Source organism: Salmo trutta, chromosome 18 (genome assembly GCF_901001165.1).
Source record: "Salmo trutta chromosome 18, fSalTru1.1, whole genome shotgun sequence".
Lineage (NCBI taxonomy): Eukaryota > Metazoa > Chordata > Actinopteri > Salmoniformes > Salmonidae > Salmo > Salmo trutta.
The window spans coordinates 9,575,415-9,598,974 of record NC_042974.1 but is presented as its reverse complement, the minus strand read 5'-3'; the positions used below and the strand labels follow the sequence as shown (position 1 = coordinate 9,598,974).

The window sequence follows — 23,560 nt, the reverse complement described above, 5'->3', positions numbered from 1 at the left end:
GCATGTGACTAATAAAATTTGATTATGAGGACCACCGTACAGAGCCAATATGACGAGGACCACCGTACAGAGTCAATTTGACGAGAACCACCGTACAGAGTCATATGACAATATCATGAGGACCACTGTACAGAGCCAATATGACAACATGATGAGGACCACTGTACAGAGCCAATATGACAACATGATGAGGACCACAGTAGAGCCAATATGACAATATGATGAGGACCATAGTACAGAGTCAATATGACAACATGATGAGAACCACTGTACAGAGTCAATATGACAACATGATGAGGACCACTGTACAGAGTCAATATGACAACATGATGAGGACCACTGTACAGTCAATATGACAACATGATGAGGACCACTGTACAGAGTCAATATGACAACATGATGAGGACCACTGTACAGAGTCAATATGACAACATGATGAGGACCACTGTACAGAGTCAATATGACAACATGATGAGGACCACAGTACAGGGCCAATATGATGAGGACCACTGTACAGAGTAAATATAATGAGGACCACTGTACAGAGTCAATATGACGACATGATGAGAACCATAGTACAGAGTCAATATGACAACATGATGACGACCACTATACAGAGTGAATATGACAATATGATGAGGACCACTGTACAAAGTCAATAAGATGAGGACCACTGTACAGAGTTAATATGACAACATGATGAGGACCACTGTAGAGTCAATATGACTTGGACCACTGTTGAGTCCAGGCATACACCAACAGTCAGCTAGGCCCATATTATGTAAGTCGTGGATAAGACCTCACCTTGATGGTCATGTAGCCAACGTATGCATCCTCTGAGCCCTCCATAAAGACAAACGTTGAGTCTCTGGTGTTCTCAATGATCACTTTGTCTGCTACTTTACCAGATGCTGTTGAAAAAAATATAGCATTGGGGGTTAAAAGGGCAGGGCAAAAGACAACACTGGGCTAAAAGTGTCCAGCAAAGATAGTCAATGAACCATGTTGCAAGGTCCAGTGGGGTAGATAGTAGAGGTCGACCGATTAATCGGAATGGCCAATTAATTAGGGCTGATTTCAATCGGTAATCGGCATTTTTGTGGCCAAAAAATGTTTTATACACCTTTATTTAACAAGGCAAGTCAGTTAAGAACACATTCTTATTTTCAATGACGGCCTAGGAACGGTGGGTTAACTGTCTTGTTCAGGGGCAGAACGACAGATTTTTACCTTGTCTGCTCGGGGATTCGATCTTGCAACCTTCCGGTTATTAGTCCACCTGCCTTACATTGCACTCCACGAGGAGCCTGCGTGGCAGGCTGACTACCTGTTACGCGAGTGCAGCAAGAAGCCAAGGTAAGGTGCTAGCTAGCATTAAACTTATCTTATAAAAAACAATCATTCTTAACATAAATCACTAGTTAACTACACATGGTTGATGATATTACTAGTTTATCTAGCGTGTTCTGCGTTGCATATAATCGATGCGGTGCCTGTTAAATTCTCATCGAATAACAGTCTACTTTGCCAAACGGGTGATGATTTAACAAGCGCATTTGCGAAAAAAGCACTGTCGTTGCACCAATGTGTACCTAAACAAACATCAATGCCTTTCTTTAAAATCAATAGACAAGTATATATTTTTAAACCTGCATATTTAGTTAATATTGCCTGCTAACATGAATTTCTTTTAACTAGGGAAATTGTGTCACTTCTCTTGCGTTCCGTGCAAGCAGTCAAGGTATATGCAGCAGTTTGGGCCGCCTGGCTCGTTGCGAACTGTGTGAAGTAGAGGTCGACCGATTATGATTTTTCCATGCCGATGCCGATTATCGGAGGCCCCAAAAATCCGATGCCGATTAATCGGTCGATTTTTTGTGTGTGTGTGTGTGATGATAACAATTACAACAATACTGAATGAACACTTAATTTAACTTAATATAATACATCAATAAAATCTATTTAGCCTCAAATAAATAATGAAACATGTTCAATTTGGTTTAAATAATGCAAAACAAAGTGTTGGAGAAGAAAGTAAAAGTGCAATATGTGCCATGTAAGAAAGCTAATGTTTTAGTGCCTTGCTCAGAACATGGGAACATATGAAAGCTGGTGGTTCCTTTTAACATGAGTATTCAACATTCCCAGGTAAGAAGTTTTAGGTTGTAGTTATTATAGGACTCTCTCTATACGATTTGTATTTCATATACCTTTGACTATTGGATGTTTTTATAGGCACTTCAGTATTGCCAGTGTAACAGTATAGCTTCCGTCCCTCTCCTCGCTCCTACCTGGGCTCAAACCAGGAACACATCGACAACAGCCACCCTCGAAGCAGCGTTACCCATGCAGAGGAAGGGAAACAACTACTCCAAGAGTGAGTAACGTTCGAAACGCTATTAGCATGCACCCGGCTAACTAGCTAGCCATTTCACATCGGTTACACCAGCCTAATCTTGGGAGTTGACAGGCTTGAAGGGGTGAGTATAATTTGTGGAACGTTCCAACAGGAATCTGTTCCAAAAAAAGTAAAGTAAAAGGTTGCCAACCAACAACGCATACAAAGTAGCAACGCATACAAACCTAGCTAACTAGCTGCCAAATAGGCATCAACTCACCACGTAGCTTATTCTTAATGTTTGTCCATAGGCAAACAGACATGTGAGGAGAGACACCGCATCGATTACATGCAATGCAGGACACGTTAGATAAACTAGTAATATTATCAACCATGTGTAGTTAACTAGTGATTATGTTAAGATATAAAAAACTATCAAAGTCTAATGCTAGCTAGCAACTTACCTTTGCTTCTTGCTGCCCTCGCGTAACAAGTAGTCAGCCTGTTAATCCTTGTGGAGTGCAATGTAAGGCAGGTGGTTAGAGCGTTGGACTGGTAACCCAAGGTTGCAAAAACGAATCCCCCCTGAACAATGCAGTTAACCCCGTTCCTAGGCCGTCATTGAAAATAAGAATGTGTTCTTAATCTGACTTGCCTAGTTAAATAAAGGTGTAAAAAAATAAAATAATAATATATATATATATATATAAAAAAAAGAAATAAAAAACGGCAAATCTATGGCCAAAAATACCGATTGTTATGAAAAGTTGAAATCGGCCCTAATTAATCGGCCATTCCGATTAATCGGTCGACCTCTAGTGTGAAGACCATTTATTCCTATCAAACACCGAAATTAAATTAGCCAGAATTGTACATAATTATGACATAACATTGAAGGTTGTACAATGTAACAGCAATATGTAGACTTAGGGATGCCACCCGTTCGATAAAATACGGAACGGTTCCATATTAAATGACATAAGCCTTGAATTTCTGTGTGTTATTATGTTATAATTACGTCTATGATTTGATAGAGCAGTCTGAGCGGTGGTAGGCAGCCGCAGGCTCGTACGCATTAATTCAAACAGCACTTTCGTGCGTTTGCCAGCAGCTCTTCGCTGTGCTTCAAGCATTGAGCTGTTTATGACTTCAAGCCTATCAACTCCCGAGATTAGGCTGGTGTAACCGATGTGAAATGGCTAGCTAGTAAGCGGGGTGCGCGCTAATAGAGTTTCAATCGGTGACGTCACTCGCTCTGAGACCTTGAAGTAGTTGTTCCCCTTGCTCTGCAAGGGCCGCGGCTTTTGTGGAGCGATGGGTAACGATGCTCGAGGGTGGCTGTTGTCGATGTGTTCCTGGTTCGAGCCCAGGTAGGGGCGAGGAGAGGGACGGAAGCTATACTGTTACACTGGCAATACTAAAGCGCCTATAATAACATCCAATAGTCAAAGGTATATGAAATACAAATGGTAGAGAGAGAAATAGTACTATAATTCCTATAATAACTACAACCTAAAATTTCTTACTTGGGAATATTGAAGACTCATGTTAAAAGGAACCACCAGCTTTCATATGTTCTTATGTTCTGAGCAAGGAACTTAAACGTTAGCTTTCTTACATGGCACATATTGCACTTTTACTTTCTTCTCCAACACTTTGTTTTTGCATTATTTAAACCAAATTGAACATGTTTCATTATTTGAGGCTAAATAGATTTTATTGATGTATTATATTAAAGTTAAAAATAAGTGTTCATCCAGTGTTGTTGTAATTGTCATTATTACAAATGTAAAAAATGCACACAAAAAATATTTTTTAAACCAAAAAATAAACAAAATCGTCCGATTATTCGGCATCGGCTTTTTTTGGTCCTCCAATAATCGGTATCGAAAAATCATAGTCGGTCGACCTCTAGTAGATAGACGGGGAGCAGACGGTGTACGGTACAGAAAACAATTAACAGAATGAATACGTACCAGCTCCGATCATTGTGATGGGCGATTCGATGTAAATCCACTCATCAGTGTAGACCCCAGAGTGTACGAATATGAGGCCGTCAAAGTGGGCCTCCTGAACACCTCCCAGGGCATCCTCGATGGTGTCATAGTACTGAGGAAGAGGCAGCATAGAGAAGTGTGTTACAGCGAAGTCACAGTGATCTCATGATGACCAATCACTCAATAACAACCCACAGATTAAAAAGCCTAGTCCTGAACTAAAACGTTAGGCCTATATCAATACAAATAAATTACATTTCTATAGCGCTTTTCATAGAATATCGAAGTGCTTCAAGAGCAAAAAACAAACAAGCAATATATCATGACAGGTCAACCAGTAGAGGCCAGGTCAACCAATAGAGGCCAGGTCTTTGAAAGCTGCATCTTCTGAAGATGGAGAGGGTCAGTTAATGTCTTGAGTGGAGAAAGCTGGTCAGAGGATGGCGATGGAGTCTGCTGATGATCTTGTAGAAGTCTGGTAACCAGCCTGACTTACAGCCACTGGACTTTCTCTTCCACTCTGAAGCACCCACTTGGGTGACACCTCAGCAGCGCTGGGTGCCAGAAAGCTCACCATACAAAGTTCAGAATAGTAGCCAGTCGTCCTCTCCACAACCACTCCCATTACTCTAAAGCTTAGGTAATGGAGATTCTTCATTCAGTGTACATTTTAGTCCAGGACTAGGCTTAAATCGGTGTCAAGGAAACTGGCCCTTAAACTCTCTCAAACAAACACACTTACAAGCATGTTCTCTCTTCCTTTGTATCTGGCAGGATTACTGTAGAAGTGTTCTGCGAAGCCTGGCTTCACGTGTGCTCCTTTATACTGTAAACAAAAACACAATGAATCTGGCCGTTATTATAGCACAGTAATGCTAAATGACGTAAATGTAAAACTAATGGTGGGATTGCTTCTAGAATCACAGCAATCAAGTTGTATCACTCCACTGGAACTTCACTTGCCAAGTTAAATAAAGGTTAAATAATAAAATAAATAAACAAATAGAATTACTGGGACTCCACAGTGTTCTTGCATTCATGTGTCTGTACAAGCTGTTGACTGTTTTAGCAGCAGTAGTAGTATCTGTATGGTTGAGTAACAGTAACTGTTAGGACAGTGAGGGTTTCCATAGGTCAGAGGTCAGTGAGTAACAGTAAGGACAGTGTGGGAAAAGAGGTCATGGGGTCATAGTCCTACCAGCTGCTGAAAGCTCTCCTTCCACGGGTTGGGCTGCTCGTACTCTTCTGGGTTAATCTGGAAGAACTTCCCCGCCTCAGGATGCATCATGGGACGCGTGTACTCAAACACCTCCATGTACAGCCTCTTCCTGTGAAGCAAAGCAAGTCACAGCCAGACAGGACACCATAAGACAGGGTAACTTCAAGCGATAACACACTGTGGGGCGCAGGAGGGGAAAGACAGTGTGTGTTCCAGATTGGATCCATTACATTTGGTTGAAGATACCCAAATTAGGACAACCTAACAATTCCATGCAGAAGCTTTTGAAAATAAACAGAGTCGTGGGTTCAGTGCTAACTAGCATTGCTGGTCCCATCCTAATTCATGTAAAGCATTACGGGACATTAGAATCCTCGTCTTAACCTTTTATCTTCAACCTAGCTTTGCACCTATGGGTACACTCGGAATAGCTAACAGTCCACCTATTATGCCATCGACTTAAAAGGTGAAGTCCAATCAATAGATTAGATTTCTATGGTCTCACCAGCCAGCCAAGCAGCCAACCAAAAGGCCAGCCAGCCAGCCAGCCAGCCAGCTAACCAACCAAGAGGCCGGCCAGCCAGCCAGCCAGCCAGCTAACCAACCAAGAGGCCGGCCGGCCAGCCAGCCAGCTAGCCAGCTAACCAACCAAGAGGCCGGCCAGCCAGCCAGCCAGCCAGCCAGCCAGCTAACCAACCAAGAGGCCGGCCAGCCAGCCAGCCAGCCAGCCAGCTAACCAACCAAGAGGCCGGCCAGCCAGCCAGCCAGCCAGCCAGCCAGTTAACCAACCAAGAGGCCGGCCAGCCAGCCAGCCAGCCAGCCAGCTAACCAACCAAGAGGCCGGCCGGCCAGCCAGCCAGCCAGCCAGCCAACCAACCAAGAGGCCGGCCAGCCAGCCAGCCAGCCAGCTAACCAACCAAGAGGCCGGCCGGCCAGCCGGCCAGCCAGCCAGCTAACCAACCAAGAGGCCGGCCGGCCGGCCAGCCAGCCAGCTAACCAACCAAGAGGCCGGCCAGCCAGCCAGCCAGCCAGTTAACCAACCAAGAGGCCGGCCAGCCAGCCAGCCAGCCAGCCAGCCAACCAACCAAGAGGCCGGCCGGCCAGCCAGCCAGCCAGCCAGCCAACCAACCAAGAGGCCGGCCAGCCAGCCAGCCAGCCAGCCAACCAAGAGGCCGGCCGGCCAGCCAGCCAGCTAACCAACCAAGAGGCCGGCCGGCCAGCCAGCCAGCCAGCTAACCAACCAAGAGGCCGGCCGGCCAGCCAGCCAGCCAGCCAGCTAACCAACCAAGAGGCCGGTCGGCCGGCCAGCCAGCCAGCTAACCAACCAAGAGGCCGGCCAGCCAGCCAGCCAGCCAGTTAACCAACCAAGAGGCCGGCCAGCCAGCCAGCCAGCCAGCCAACCAACCAAGAGGCCGGCCGGCCGGCCAGCCAGCCAGCCAGCCAGCCAACCAACCAAGAGGCCGGCCAGCCAGCCAGCCAGCCAGCCAACCAAGAGGCCGGCCGGCCAGCCAGCCAGCTAACCAACCAAGAGGCCGGCCGGCCAGCCAGCCAGCCAGCTAACCAACCAAGAGGCCGGCCGGCCAGCCAGCCAGCCAGCCAGCTAACCAACCAAGAGGCCGGTCGGCCGGCCAGCCAGCCAGCTAACCAACCAAGAGGCCGGCCAGCCAGCCAGCCAGCTAACCAACCAAGAGGCCGGCCAGCCAGCCAGCCAGCCAGCCAGCCAGCCAACCAACCAAGAGGCCGGCCGGCCCGCCAGCTAACCAACCAAGAGGCCGGCCAGCCAGCCAGCCAGCCAGCCAGTTAACCAACCAAGAGGCCAGCCAGCCAGCCAGCCAGCTAACTGGCCAAGAGGCCGGCCAGCCAGCCAGCCAGCCAGCCAGCCAGCCAGCTAACCAACCAAGAGGCCGGCCAGCCAGCCAGCTAACCAACCAAAAGGCCGGCCAGCCAGCCAGCCAGCCAGCCAGCCACCCAGCCAGCCAGCCAAGAGGCCGGCCAGCCAGCCAGCCAGCCAACCAGCCAAGAGGCCGGCCAGCCAGCCAGCTAACCAACCAAGAGGCCGGCCAGCCAGCCAGCCAGCCAGCCAGCTAGCCAGCTAGCCAGGCAGCCAGCTAACCAACCAAGAGGCCGGCCGGCCAGCCAGCCAGCCAACCAGCCAGCTAACCAACCAAGGGGCCGGCCAGCCAGCCAGCCATCCAGCCAGCCAGCTAACCAGCCAAGAGGCCAGCCAGCCAACCAGCCAGCCAGCCAGCCAGCCAGCCAGCCAACCAACCAAGAGGCCGGCCAGCCAGCCAGCTAACCAACCAAGAGGCCGGCCAGCCAGCCAGCCAGCCAGCTAGCCAGCCAGCCAGCTAACCAACCAAGAGGCCAGCCAGCCAGCCAGCCAGCCAGCCAGCCAGCTAACCAACCAAGAGGCCGGCCAGCCAGCCAGCCAGCCAGCCAGCTAACCAACCAAGAGGCCGGCCGGCCAGCCAGCCAGCCAGCCAGCCAACCAAGAGGCTGGCCAGCCAGCCAGCCAGCCAGCCAGCCAGCCAGCCAGTTAACCAACCAAGAGGCCGGCCAGCCATCCAGCTAACCAACCAAGAGGCCGGCCGGCCGGCCAGCCAGCCAGCCAGCCAGCCAGCCAACCAACCAAGAGGCCGGCCAGCCAGCCAGCCAGCCAGCCAGCTAACCAACCAAGAGGCCGGCCAGCCAGCCAGCCAGCCAGCCAGCCAGCTAACCAACCAAGAGGCCGGCCAGCCAGCCAGCCAGCCAGCCAACCAAAAGGCCAGCCAGCCAAGCAGCCAGCCAGCCTAGCAAGCAGCCAGCCAGCCAAGCAGCCAAGCAGCCATACAGCCAAGCTCCCAGCGAGCCAGCCAACTAACCAGGCAACTAGCCAGCCAGCCAACCAAAAGGCCAGCCAGCCAACTAGCCAGCCAGCCAAAAGGCCAGCCAGCCAAGCAGCCAGCCAGCCAGCATAGCAAAAGGCCAAACAAAAGGCCGGCCAGCCAGCCAGCCAGCCAACCAACCAAAAGGCCGTCCAGCCAGCCAACCAAAAGGCCAGCCAGCCAACCAAGCAGCCAACCCACCAAATGGCCAGCCAGCCAAGCAGTCAGCCAGACTAGCAAAAGGCCAGCCAAGTAAGCAGCCAGCCAGCCTAGCAAGCAGCCAGCCAGCCAAGCAAAAGGACAGCCAGCCAGCCAAGCAAAAGGACAGCCAGCCAGCCAAGCAGCTGCCCAGCGAGCCAGCCAAATAGCCAGCCAGCCAACTAGCCAGCCAAAATGTCAGCCAGCCAGGCAGCCAACCAAAAGGCCAGCCAGCCAAAAGGCCAGCTAACCAACCAAGCAAAACGCCAGCCAGCCAACTAACTAGCCAGCCAGGAAGCTAACTAGCCTGCCAGCCAACCAAAAAGCCAGCCAGCCAACTAACTAACTAGCCAACCAACTAGCCAAGCAGCCAGCCACCTAGCCAAGCAGAAAGCCAACCAGCCAAGCAGACAGCCAGCCAAAAGGCCAGTCAGCCAGCAAAATAAGCAGCCAACCAACCAAAAGGCCAGCAGGACAGCCAGCCAGCAAAATAAGCAGCCAACCAACCAAAAAGCCAGCCAGCCAAGCAGCCAGACAGCAAAGCAAAAGGCCAACCAAAAGGCCGGCCAGCCAGCCAGCCAGCCAAATGGCCAGCCAGCCAAGCAGCCAGCCAGCCTAGCAAATGGCCAGCCACGTAAGCAGCCAGCCAGCCAAGCAAAAGGCCAGCCAGCCAAGCAGCCAGCCAAGCGCCCAGCGAGCAGGCCAGCCAACCAACCAGCCAAGCAGCCAGCCAGCCAGCCAGACAAGCAACCAACCAACTAGACAGCCAGCCAAGCAACCAACCCAGCAGAAAGCCAGCCAAACAACCAACCAACCGGCCAAGCAGACAACCAACCAACCAACCAACCAACCAGACAGCCAGTCAAGCAACCAACCAGACAGACAGCCAGACAGCCAGCAGCCAAGCAACCAACCAACCAGACAGCCAGCCAAGCAATCAATCAATCAATCAAGCAAGCAACCAGAGAGCCAGCCAAGCAGGCAACCAACCAGAGAGCCAGTCAAGCAAGCAACCAACCAGAGAGCCAGCCAAGCAAGCAACCAACCAGAGAGCCAGCCAAGCAAGCAACCAACCAGAGAGCCAGCCAAGCAAGCAAGCAAGCAAGCAACCAGCCAGCCAGCCAAGCAAGCAAGCAACCAGCCAGCCAAGAAACCAACCAACCAGAGAGCCAGCCAAGCAACCAGCCAAGCAACCAGCCAACCAAGCAGACAGCCAACCAGACAAGCAGACAGTCAGCCAACCAACCAACCAGAGAGCCAGCCAAGCAACCAACCAACCAGAGAGCCAGCCAAGCAACCAACCAACCAGAGAGCCAGCCAAGCAACCAACCAACAAAACAACCAACTAGACAGCCAGCCAACCCAGTCAAGCAGACAGCCAAGCAGCCAGCCAGCCAGCCAACCAACCAGCAGACAGACAGCCAACCAACCAGCAGACAGAGACAGCCAACCAACCAGCAGACAGAGACATCCAGCCAACCAGCAGACAGACAGACAGACAGCCAACCAGCAGACAGACAGACAACCAACCAGCAGACAGACAGCCAGCCAGCCAGCAGACAGACAGACAGCCAACCAACCAGCAGCCAGCCAGCCAGCCAAGCAGACAGCCAGCCAGGCAGCCAACCAGACAGACAGACAGCCACTCACCAGAGGATGGGGTCATTGGCCAGTTCGCTGAAGCGTTTGCAGACACATGCTGCGCGACACAGGTCCTGCTCCAGCAGGTAGGAGAAGATCTTCAGAACCACCTCGTCTGGCAGCTTCTCCTGGAGGTAGTGCTCTGCGGGAGCTGCTAGTGATGAACACAACCAAAGGGACACTTTATTAATGGAGGAGGTATTCACACATCCAAAATAATAACAGGAGATGGACAGAAACAAGGTCCAATACAGAGAGTAGGGGCATTTTCAACCTCCAATTCTCATAACATGTTAATCACCAAAACGTTTGTCCTTGGTTTTACTATACTGTGTACGTCATTGTTGTCTTTTAAAGATTTTTGGAAGATTATCCTGGGATGGGCTAAAAGAGATTCTAATAAATACAAATTAAATAACAACAGACTGTTAGAAAGTAATATCTTACCTGTTAAATCTTGAGACTTTCCTGACACTCTGGCACGCTTTGCCCGATGGCCAAAGTCTTCTGTGGCTGAAGTGGAAGCACCCTGCGTACAGAAAGAAAAATAGATTGTTATAAGCCTTGACAGCTCACACGTTTTGATGGAACAGACCATGGTCATCTGCTTAAAAACAACAGTATTAATATTTCAGCATTGTTTTTAATAAATCAAGTTCTTCAATTAATCACCACCGCTAGCGAAATACTTATCAATTATGCAAAGAGGAAAGATGAATTATCAAATTCAGCCCATGGGTAAAAGGGAGCCTCATGCTTAAGAAGACACCATTGTGGGTGGAATGCTGATATTGCTCACTAGTCTAGGTCAGAGTACAGCTTTTTGCAATATTTATTTATAACCAGCAGCACTCAGTCCAAGTTTGGTGAGCTGATTCATTATGGCAAATCCATTTTCAGCAGGCAAACGGATAGATATGTAATGAGTAGAGCTGACATAATACATTATTCTATGTCAGAGATGCATCATGTTTATTCTACATAACAGATTTCTATCTGAACATTCCACAATGCTGTGTCCAGTTGAAGGTGCAGCAGAAGCCCATCATACACCTTTTACCCAGGACCCAGAATGACCCACCACCTCTCGGTGACTCAGGCATGTAGCCACTTAAATATTATGTGCAGTCTTTCCACATACATCACACATAGTGTCTGTCCAAAACGGCACCCTATACTGTATAGTGCACTACTGGTCAAAAGTTCTTCACTATATAGGGAGCCATTTGGAACACATCCCATGCTTATGACTCACCTCCATGTTAGTCTTTGCTGGACACGCTGCTGTTCTCTTGGGTAGTAGAGACTTTCTTCGAAGTTGGTACGGACTATTCTGAGCTCCTGGACCGGATTCTTCTGCAACCATATCTGCAGGGACGTCCTCATCTGGAGAGGAAGAGAGGACAGTCAAAACAACCATTTTCTGCAGGGACGTCTTCATCTGGACAGGAAGAGAGGACAGTCAAAACAACCATATCTCAGGTTTCGATACTGTGACCAAAACATAGCTTTTGCAACCGTTTGACTTGGCAGTGCAACACACATTTTTAAAAATACAAAGGCAGGGGAATGACCGTGTGTGGGGTGCGTGTAGGGCCTATTTGTCTACCACTGTGTAGCCGTTAGCGATGCTAATGCCAGCCTCGCGTCTTCGGGTAGATGGAAATGCAATTAAAGTTAACTACAAAGTAGCCTCTGCCTACCTGGCAGAATCAGGATTATTTGTATCAATCCAGTGGCCATTTGTTTTGAAAACTCCATAAGTGCGATAGGTGGTAAATTGTATAACAATCACCTAAATTATATAGCCGTATTAGCCTACTCCTATCTATACAGAAGTAAATAAAATCATTCAAAATAGGCTACGACACCAGAAAGCATGCTTTGGCGACAGATGAGCATTGGCTTCTTTTAAAAGAAAAAGCTGTAAATGTGAGATTTATTTCATCACATAGCATGCAGTCGGAAGGGCACACAATTTGGGTAGCACGCATGGCAAATACCAAAGATGATTGTTGAGTTGCGACCGTCAATGAAAAGTAGAGACCCAGCCAAGCATTTCGCAATATGACAGTTTGGAAAGCAAATGGCTATTACTTTAAAGAGGAGACAATGAAAAGACTCATCTGTATTTTAAAGTTAGCAAAATTCTCAACTTAATTGAACAGCATAAGCCCCCGCTAACTCAACTCTGGACCTCGAAGCCAGTTCCATTGCACTTTTTTTATTGCTCCCCTCTAATCAGACACCAATTTAAAACCTGGAAAACCAGGTGTGTGCAAATCATTTTCAGGTAGAAAAGAAAACCAGCAGGCCCCGGACCTCGTAGGGTAAGAGTTGAGTACCCATGATATAGCCCATCTTATTGGCTCCAGCTGAGGGCATTGGCCATATCCCCGGTGAGTGCGCATATTCACTATCATTGTTGGGTCAGTGACACTTGAAAGTTCGCTTTTGGACAATCATTTCCTCCTCCAGGTTAGATGGATGTCAGATTGTAGGCAATTTGTGGCTCACCTTCTTGTAGGCCTATTATATTGATCAGACAACGTTTTTATTGATCTGTTTGTCAGTAGAGTAGTCTACCCTGTAAAAAGACCCTGCTACTGTCTCCAGTAGAGATCGACAGATTAATCGGAATGGCCGATTAATTAGGGCCGATTTCAAGTTTTCGTAACAATCAGTAATCGGTATTTTTGGCCACCGATTTGTATTTATTTATTTTTAAAAAAAAACCTTGGCAAGTCAGTTAAGAACACATTCTTATTTTCAATGACGGCCTAGGAACGGTGGGTTAACTGCCTTGTTCAGGGGCAGAACGACAGATTTTTACCTTGTCAGCTTGGGGATTCAATCTTGCAACCTTACGGTTAACTAGTCCAACGCTCTAACCACCTGCTTTACATTGCACTCCACGAGGAGCCTGCCTGTTATGCGAATACAGTAAGAAGCCAAGGTAAGTTGCTAGCTAGCATTAAATGTATCTTATAAAAAACAAAATCACTGGTTAACTACACATGGTTGATGATATTACTAGTTTATCTAGCCTGTCCTGCATTGCATATAATCGATGCGGTGCACATTCGCGAAAAAGGCCTGTCGTTGCTCCAACGTGTACCTAACCATAAACATCAATGTCTTTCTTAAAATCAATACACAAGTATATATTTTTAAACCTACATATTTAGATAATATTGCCTGCTAACATGAATTTCTTTTAACTAGGGAAAATGTGTCACTTCTTTTGCAAACAGAGTCAGGGTATATGCAGCAGTTTGGGCCGCCTGGCTCGTTGCGAACTGAGAAGACTATTTCTTCCTAACAAAGACAGCCGACTTCGCCAAACGGGGGACGATTTAACAAAAGCGCATTTGCGATAAAAGCACAATCGTTGCACGACTGTACCTAACCATAAACATCAATGCCTTTCTTAAAATCAATACACAGAAATATATATTTTTAAACCTGCATATTTAGCTAAAAGAAATCCAGGTTAGCAGGCAATATTAACCAGGTGAAATTGTGTCATTTTGCGTTCATTGCACACTGAGTCTGGGTATATGCAACAGTTTGGGCCGCCTGGCTCGTTGCGAACTAATTTGCCAGAATTTTACGTAATTATGATACATTGAAGGTTGTGCAATGTAACAGGAATATTTAGACTTAGGGATGCCACCCGTTAGATAAATGCGGAACGGTTCCGTATTTCACTGAAAGGAAAAACGTTTGTTTTCGAGATGATAGTTTCCGGATTCGACTATATTAATGACCTAAGGCTTGTATTTCTGTGTGTTTATTATATTAAGTCTATGATTTGATAGAGCAGTCTGACTGAGTGGTGGTAGGCAGCAGCAGGCTCGTAAGCATTCATTCAAACAGCACTTTTGTGCGTTTTGCCAGCAGCTCGTCGCTGTGCTTCAAGCATTGTGCCGTTTATGACTTCAAGCCTATCAACACCCAAGATTAGGCTGTGTAACCGATGTGAAATGGCTAGCTAGTTAGCGGGGTGCACGCTAATAGCGTTTCAAACGTCACTCGCTCTGAGACTTGGAGTAGTTGTTCGCCTTGCTCTGCATGGGTAACGCTGCTTCGAGGGTGGCTGTTGTCGATGTGTTCCTGGTTCGAGACCCAGGTAGGAGCGAGGAGAGGGACGGAAGCTATACTGTTACAAATCGTATAGAGAGAAATAGTCCTAGAATTCCTATAATAACTACAACCTAAAACTTCTTACCTGGGAATATTGAAGACTCATGTTAAAAGGAACCACCAGCTTTCATATGTTCTCATGTTCTGAGCAAGGAACTTAAACGTTAGCTTTCTTACATGGCACATATTGCACTTTTAATTTCTTCAACACTTTGTTTTTGCATTATTTAAACAAAATTGAACATGTTTCATTATTTATTTGAGGCTAAATTGATTTTATTGATGCATTATATTAAGTTAAAATAAGTGTTCATTCAGTATTGTTGTAATTGTCATTATTACAAACAGAAAAAATGGCAGATTAATCGGCATCGGCTTTTTTGGGCCTCCAATAATCGGTATCGGTGTTGAAAAATCATAATCGGTCGACCTCGTCTCCAGTAAAATAAATTAATAGAATTGCATGAAATGTGTTTATAAAAGGCCAAGAAGCATATCTGATATAGCCTATAGGAGGAATGTGCAACTCCAGTCTTCGTGGGCCAGAGTGGTGTCACTTTTCCCCCCCACCCCTAGCAAACACAGCTGACTAAACTAATTGCATTCTAAACTGAAGACCACTATTAGTTGGTCATTGGAGTCAGGTGTGTTAGCTGGAGCAAAAGTGTGACACCAATCAGGCCACCGAGGACTGGAGTTGCCCATCCCAGGCCTATAGCCTAGCCCTACGCTACACCACTATGCACTCAGCCATGCAGTCTTTTTTGCGAACAGTGATTGAGTTATATTATTAGTCTAAATTACGAAGATCTGGAATAGTAGGCCATTTTACATAAGTCCGCAAATGCAATGATGCATGGAATGCTTTATCATAAAAAGTACATTTTTATGGTGAAAATTAGCTTCCACAAACATGAAATTCACACCACCTATGGCTACAGAAACACAGCTAGCCAAACAACAGTCTGGCGCCACCTCAAATAAAGAGTAACTACACACCAGTGCAGGCTCCTCAGGAGGAAGGGGAGGACCATCCTCCTCAGTGAATTACATAAAAACAAAATACTTAAACATTTGTTTTAAAGTTATCCTTATTAGATAAAACAATACTAAAGACATATCACATATCATCAAATAATTTATTAAAGACACACTGTTTTGCAATGAAGGTCTATAGTAATCTCAGCAGCACTCTGTAGGGTAGCATCATGGTGTAGCTGGAGGACAGCTACCTTCTCTCCTCCTCTGGGTACATTGACTTCAATATAAAACCTAGGAGGCTCATGGTTCTCACCCCCTTCCGTAGACATACACAGTAATTATGACAACTTCCAGAGGACGTCTTCCAACCTATCAGAGCTCTTGCAGCACGAACTGACATTGTCCACCTAATCAAAGGAACAGAGAACGAATCTAGAAAAGAAAGCATAAGCTACAGCTAGCACTGCAGTGTATAAAATGTGGTGAGTAGTTGACTCAAGAGAGAAAGAGAATAGTTGAACAGTTCTGAACAAATTAATTTCTTCCAAAATTAAGGGAGAGAGCTATATTTGGTTGTATTATTATAATATTTTTTTTACTTTCACTTTGCTAGCAAATGCAGCTACCTACTTTTGCCTACTAAAACACCCGGCTCAAACAGAGTGGGATGCTATGTTAGCTAGTTGACTATCCAACACTGGACCTCTTCCAAGTCAGTTGGTATTATTCATTTATTGCCACCGGGGCCAGCCGGTGTAACACTGTACTGCATGATTGTAGCGGGTTTACTAACGCGTTAGTTCTAGTAGTTCTAGTTGACTGACAATGTAGGCTGTGTGTAGCGGTTAACGGTCATGATACAATATGAAGGTTTGGCTTGGAAAGGTTTTTTCGCCTCGTCACAGACAACTGATGTGTTGTGCACTGAGGCCCACAAGCGAAGGGAAAAGGTGAGGAGAACACGTAGGTAGATGCGAGAAGGAATTATATACACACAAAACGAGCAAAGTGATTTGTGCTGTTTTTATGTGGCTGATATGAAAGTGAACTTTGCGTCCTCAGGGATGTATTCAATCCGCCGATTCTGTAGAAAAAAAATTCTTAAAACGGAAGCAAACAGAATGGGGATAAACATACCTGAATTTGTCCAATATAAACTGTTGGACTAACAATTACACCCTAGATCAGCTAGATGCAAGCAAGATTGTGCAAAGCGGTATTGAATGGATCACTGTCAACTTGATTACTAACATTTCTCGACCTTGGCACCTTGTAAACTGTCATTCATAGGCTAGATTGTAGCAACCTAAAGATGGGTGCAGGGAAAATGTGTGTATCAAGTCGTAGGCCTAAACCTAGCGAAGTTTTATTGAGCTGGGTGAAGGGAATATGAATGACAGTCAACCAATATGCTGTGACAGAAATAAGGCCATCCTCATGAAGCATTTTTATCATCGTCCCTCATCTTAAAACGCCACTGACTGCCACACACACAAAAAAAGCCATAACAATGACATGATGATAGTAAACCATTCACAGTCAATTCAATACAACAAAATGGTTCCTCTGACAATGTGTGAAGTAGCCTTGTTTATTAAAGTGAACAGGTAAATAAGAGCACAAGGCTAGAATAAAATGGAGGCTAGTCCTAAGAACACTGCATAGGCTATGACTAGTAGAAATGCCAGACTACGGCTGCAATGCAGCGAGCCACATTTCCTTTGCACAGCTCAAAGATGTTTAACAGAGAGGAGTTCTATAAGCCGGCCTGCTTCTCAGATCTCTATGACTGACAGCAGAGTATTTGGCCACATTCCATTCCTCTGCAGTCAAGCTAGGAGTCCCTGCTGTGGATCCATACATGAAGCACTAAGTAATTTGACTTCCCTGTGCCTGAGTTCACATTCACAGCTTCATTAAATAGTACCCGCAAAAAAAAAAAAAACACCAGTCTCAACGTCAACAATGAAGAGGCGACTCCGGGATGCTGGCTCCTTTAAGGGCAGAGTTCCTCTGTCCAGTGTGTTCTTTTGCCCATCTTAATCTTTTCTTTTCATTGGCCAGTCTGAGATATGGCTTTTTCTTTGCAAATCTGCCTAGAAGGCCAGCATCCCGGAGTCGCCTCTTCACTGTTGACATTGAGACTGGTGTTTTGCGGGTACTATTTAATGAAACTGCCAGTTGAGGACTTGTGGTTAGAGCCAGTTTGCGCTGTTCTGTGAAGGGAGTAGTACACAGCGTTGTACGAGATCTTCAGTTTCTTGGCAATTTCTCGCATGGAATAGCCTTCAATTCTCAGGACATGAATAGACTGACGAGTTTCAGAAGAAAGGTCTTTGTTTCTGGCCATTTTGAGCCTGTAACAGAACCCAAAAATGCTGATGCGTCAGATACTCAACTCGTGTAAAGAAGGCCAGTTTTATTGCTGCTTTAATGAGCACAACAGTTTTCAGCTGTGCTAACATACTTGCGAAAGGGCTTTCTAATGATCAATTAGCCTTTTAAAATTATAAATGTGGATTAGCTATCACAACGTGCAATTGGAACACAGGAGTGATGGTTGTTGATAATGGGCCTCTGTACGCCTATGTAGATATTCCATTTAAAAAAAGCCATTTCCAGCTACAATAGTCATTGACAACGTCTACACTGTATTCCTGATCAATGTTATTTTAAAATAAGAAGAAAAAAAAAGTGCTTTTCTTTCAAAAACAAGGACATTTCTAAGTGACCCGAAACTTTTGAACGGTAGTGTACATACAAGATATGCATGTGCAAATATCTGCAAGAAACTGACGTTTTACCATCTGGCTTCATTCACACAGACCAGTGATCACAATGCTTAGCAGCCTACCTACTTAGGCTACCTAACAAAAGTAACCAATAGAAAATATCACTTGCATGGTTTATTACTTGCGATGGTGACTTTCATGAATCTGTCTGGGTGAAACCGTTGACTACCATGACCCCCTCCCACCCCCCCTTCGAGTTCTCATTGGACATGTCATGCCAACTGAACGTGACCCAGCCTATTGAGTATCAACAGTTGCGTTGAACAGAGCAGGTGATAGAACCCAGGGGACCAGGAGAGCATGACCAGAGACACATGGATGGTGGTGTGTGCTGATCATAGAATTACTAGAAGGGGGAAAAAAGCCTTCTCAGTAATTCTAATTCTCCAGTCTAATCTCCCCTTTAACATGTGATAGCATTGGCCATCCTCCCCTTTAACTGTAGTCATTTCCCACTAACTTTACCACTGTGGTCTTCAATCTCTTTCTTACGCACGATATGGGCCAAAAAAATCCAATAGCATTATTATAATATGTTTAACCAAATATTGCAATTGTGATTTGAATTGCAAAATAGATCAAAACACTGGGGTGAACTGTTGGAATCATGGAAATAAAACGATTTAAAGTAAGTGGAAAGAAGCATTGTTCTTGTTTGGAACAATCTGTTGACTGCATTTGACCTAACGGAACAGCATGGAAACTTCTCGTGAATATAACAGTGAGTTAGAACCACTGCTCGAGTGACAGGGGGCGGGGCTTGGTGTGTCTGGGAAGTAAACTACACAAATTACGCATGGCTGAGAGGCCTTTCAGAATATTGCATGCCACGGACTAAATATACTTAGATGAGTTACAGAGATCTCCCTAGAAGGTAGCAACAACAAAACCAGCCTCTATCCTATCATGTCTTTGCAAGCAGCAGCTTCATGACCAGGGCATAAAATTAAACACCTGACAAATGCGGGTAGGTTTTAGGTATTGGTGGGTAAGAAAGTCTACTTCACCAGCCACGTTGGCAGGTGGTCAATTTGCAGGGCTCTACAGTGCAAGCATAACATTCGCATTTGTGAAAAGTCAAGTATGGGCATATGTGCGAGTTGCGATTTCTAGCAGAAAAATGCTGAAGTAGCTGTTTTCAAAGTATTTCTGCTGTTTTGTTTCATAGCTGCTTATAGCACAAATAAATACATATCCTACATTCCACCTTGCGCAGCAACAGCTTTGCGTACCGAGTGAAGCGCTGATAGATTCATTTTTGGAGGCGCTGGCACAGGCATAAACGTTGGTCTAATTTACTCAAGTCAGCAAAGTGTCATTGTTATGGCTGTTTTTTATGCATGTTTCTTGGCTATTTACATTGTTTTGTTTAATGTTAGTTTGAATGTGCTGCTTCCACTGATGGCGAAGAGAAGCTGTCTACTACTAGTCACATTCTCTCTCACACACACACACACACACACACCTCGTGGCCACATTACCACGGTAACCTCCCGCCCTTAAAGGAGCAGCTGAACATTTTCTCTCATCTGATATTTTGGTTAAAATAACAAATGAAATGGAGCAATATGCCACATTACTTCTTACTTATACATTTCTTGTTCTGGAAACAATACAAAGCATGGTCATCAGTTTATGTAATTATGGGGGGAAATTATTTTGGCTGGTAAACAATCTGAGTGGCTGATAGATTTTCTTCATCTACCTGCCACCGTGGTTGAATATAACAAAAAGTTAATTTAGGCCCTGTTCATGACTATTGAACTCTGTGACGAGATCATATTCCAGGCCTGACGAACAGGAGCAGGCTGAGCAGCAATATAGAGTTGTTTGGGGGCGTAGGCTAATGGCAACAACAACAAAAAAATCAAGAACAGCAATGATTCCAGCCTAGTCCTTCCCACTACTAAACTTCTAATCCGTGACCTTCACTAGGTCCAAAGACCATTACATCATCAAAACCACTTCGTAGTTTCAGAGGCAGCAGGTCAGAAAATTTCACCAGAAAAAGCCACGTCCTATGCCTGGAAGACATTGTACAAACGATTCACAACATGACAATGATCGAAGCCTGAACGGTCAGTTGTACAAACAAGATATGGCATATGAGCTGGCTTAGTGAACTAGGCTGGGCATCAGGGTCAGAACGTCTATGTATGTCACGTGTAGCTCAGTTGGTAGAGCATGGTGTTTGCAAGGCCAGGGTTGTGGGTTCAATTCCCACGGGGGACCAGTACGGAGAAAAAAAAATGTATGACATGTATGCAATCACTACTGTAAGTCGCTCTGGATAAGAGCATCTGCTAAATGACTAAAATGTAATGTAAATGTACATTGTGTAATTGGGTCACACAGACAGACCCTGTGAAACTTTCCCTGTCGGTTTGTATCAAGCCTAACCATAGACACGCATAGGCTACACCACATGATAGGCATATAGATAGATATATGTGGCTCTGGGCAAATATGCACTGGGGTCAGTTTATTAGGTACACCCATTCAAGGAAATGGTTTGCTCCTACAGACAGTCACGTGGCCGTGATTTGCTACATAAAGCAAGCAGACAGGCATTCAGTCACTGTTCGATTGAACGTAAGAATGGGCAAAACGAGTGACCTAAGCGACTTAACATCTTACATCTAGATGTTCCACTAGCGGAACGCCTCGCCAATATCCAATGATAGGGCGTGGCGCGAATTACAAACTCCTCAAAAATCCCAAAACTTCAATTTTTCAAACATATTACTATTTTACACCATTTTAAAGACAAGACTCTCCTTTATCTAACCACATTGTCCGATTTCAAAAAGGCTTTACAACGAAAGCAAAACAGATTATGTCAGGAGAGTACCCAGACAGAAATAATCAGACACCCATTTTTCAAGCTAGCATATAATGTCACAAAAAACAAAACCACAGCTAAATGCAGCACTAACCTTTGATGATCTTCATCAGATGACACTCCTAGGACATTATGTTATACAATACATGCATGTTTTGTTCAATCAAGTTCATATTTATATCAAAAAACTGCTTTTTACATTAGCATGTGACGTTCAGAACTAGCATACCCACCAAAAACTTCCGGTGAATTTACTAAATTACTCACGATAAACGTTCACAAAAAACATAAATTATTTTAAGAATTATAGATACAGAACTCCTTTATGCAATCGCGGTGTCCGATTTTAAAATAGCTTTTCGGTGAAAGCACATTTTGCAATATTCTGAGTAGATAGCCCGGCCATCACGGCTAGCTATTTTGACACCCACCAAGTTTGGCCCTCACCAAACTCAGATTTACGATAAGAAAAATTGGATTACCTTTGCTGTTCTTTGTCTGAATGCACTCCCAGGATTTCTACTTTACACACAATGTTGTTTTGGTTCCAAATAATCCATAGTTACATCCAAATAGCGGCGTTTTGTTCTTGCGTTCAAGACACTATCCGAAGGGTGACGTGCCGGCATGTATCGTGACAAAAAAAATGTCAAAATATTCCATTACCTTACTTCGAAGCATGTCAAACGCTGTTTACTGCCCCCTATCCTAAACAGGTTAAGTGTGGTATTATCGTCGGTGCCAGGCACGCCGGTTCCAGTAACTCAGAAACGGCCGGCCTCCTGGGCTTTTCACGCACAACAGTGTCTAGGCTTTACCGAGAACGGTGCGACAAACAAAAATCCAGTCAGCAGCGCGGTGGGGCAAAACAGCTTGTTTATGAGAGATGTCAAAGGAGAATGGCAAGGATCGTGCAAGCTAACAGGTGGGCCTCAAACAGGCAAATAACAGCGTGCAGAATGGCATCTCGGAACACAACTCATCAGTCCTCGTCACGGATGAGCTATTACAGCAGACGACCACCCCGGCCTCCACTCCAATCAGATAAAAACAAGAAGCAGCTCCAGTGGGCACGCAATCACACCACTGGACAATTGAGGAGTGGAAAAATGGCGCATGGTCCGACTTAGCGTAAGTAGCATGAGACCATAGACCCATCCTACCTGGTGTCAACTGTGTAAAGGTGTGGGGCAAGTTTCTGGCACACGTTAGGTCCCTTGATACCATTGGAGCAATGTTTCCATTCCCCAGAGAATTCGGGCTGTTCTGTAGACAAAGGAGGCCCCCGACCCTGTACTAGAGGGGCGTACCTAATAAACTGAGAATGTATGCATGTACAGTCGTGGCCAAAAGTTTTGAGAATGACACAAATATTAATTTTCACAAAGTCTGCTGCCTCAGTTTGTATGATGGAAATTTGCATATACTCCAGAATGTTATGAAGAGTGATCAGATGAATTGCAATGAATTGCAATTAAAGTCCCTCTTTCCCATGCAAATCAACTGAAACCCAAAAAAACATTTCCACTGCATTTCAGCCTTACCACAAAAGGACCAGCTGACATCATGTCAGTGATTCTCTCGTTAACGCAGGTTTGAGTGTTGACGAGGACAAGGCAGTAGATCACTCTGTCATGCTGATATATTGAATAACAGACTGGAAGCTTCAACAGGAGGGTGGTGCTTGGAATCATTGTTTTTCCTCTGTCAATCATGGTTACCTGCAAGGAAACACGTGCCGTCATCATTGCTTTGCACAAAAAGGGCTTCACAGGCAAGGATATTGCTGCCAGTGAGATTGCACCTAAATCAACCATTTATCGGATCATCAAGAACTTCAAGGAGAGCGGTTCAGTTGTTGTGAAGAAGGCTTCAGAGCACCCAAGAAAGTCCAGCAAGCGCCAGGACCGTCTCCTGAAGTTGATTCAGCTGCGGGATCGGGGCACCACCAGTAGAGCTTGCTCAGGAATGGCAGCAGGCAGGTGTGAGTGCATCTGCACGCACAGTGAGGCAAAGACTTTTGGAGGATGGCCTGGTGTCAAGAAGGGCAGCAAAGAAGCCACTTCTCTCCAGGAAAAACACCAGGGACAGACTGATATTCTGCAAAAGGTACAGGGATCGGACTGCTGAGGACTGGGGTAAAAGTCATTTTCTCTGATGAAAACCCCTTTCCGATTGTTTGGGGCATCCGTCAAAAAGCTTATCCGGAGAAGACAAGGTGAGCGCTACCATCAGTCCTGTGTCATGCCTATAGTAAAGCATCCTGAGACCATTCATGTGTGGGGTTGCTTCTCAGCCAAGGGAGTGGGCTCACTCACAATTTTGCCTAAGAACACAGCCACGAATAAAGAATGGTACCAACACATCCTCCGAGAGCAACTTCTCCCAACCATCCAGGAACAGGTTGGTGATGAATAATGCCTTTTCCAGCATGATGGAGCACCTTGCCATTAGGCAAAAGTGATAACTAAGTGGCTCTGGGAACAAAACAACGATATTTTGGGTCCATGGCCAGGAAACTCCCCAGACCTTAATCCTATTG

General features: G+C 45.7%; 1 protein-coding gene across 3 annotated transcripts in view; it reads right to left on the bottom strand.

Moving 5' to 3' along the window:
• The window catches only part of LOC115152814 (F-box only protein 11), a 44,736-nt gene that overhangs the window by 15,017 nt on the left and 6,159 nt on the right, over positions 1-23,560 (bottom strand). For 2 of the 3 annotated variants that reach the window (XR_003867583.1, XM_029697649.1), the window contains exons 2-8: positions 11,513-11,643; positions 10,705-10,786; positions 10,267-10,411; positions 5,534-5,663; positions 5,078-5,161; positions 4,315-4,447; positions 805-911 (exon numbers count right to left, since the gene is read on the bottom strand). Coding sequence is in view for 2 of the 3 variants with exons in the window: in XM_029697649.1 (XP_029553509.1) it covers positions 805-911; positions 4,315-4,447; positions 5,078-5,161; positions 5,534-5,663; positions 10,267-10,411; positions 10,705-10,786; positions 11,513-11,643 (812 nt within the window). In the remaining variant the exon portion in view is untranslated. The remainder of the gene's footprint in view (positions 1-804; positions 912-4,314; positions 4,448-5,077; positions 5,162-5,533; positions 5,664-10,266; positions 10,412-10,704; positions 10,787-11,512; positions 11,644-23,560) is intronic. The other variant, XM_029697651.1, reaches the window with a different exon arrangement.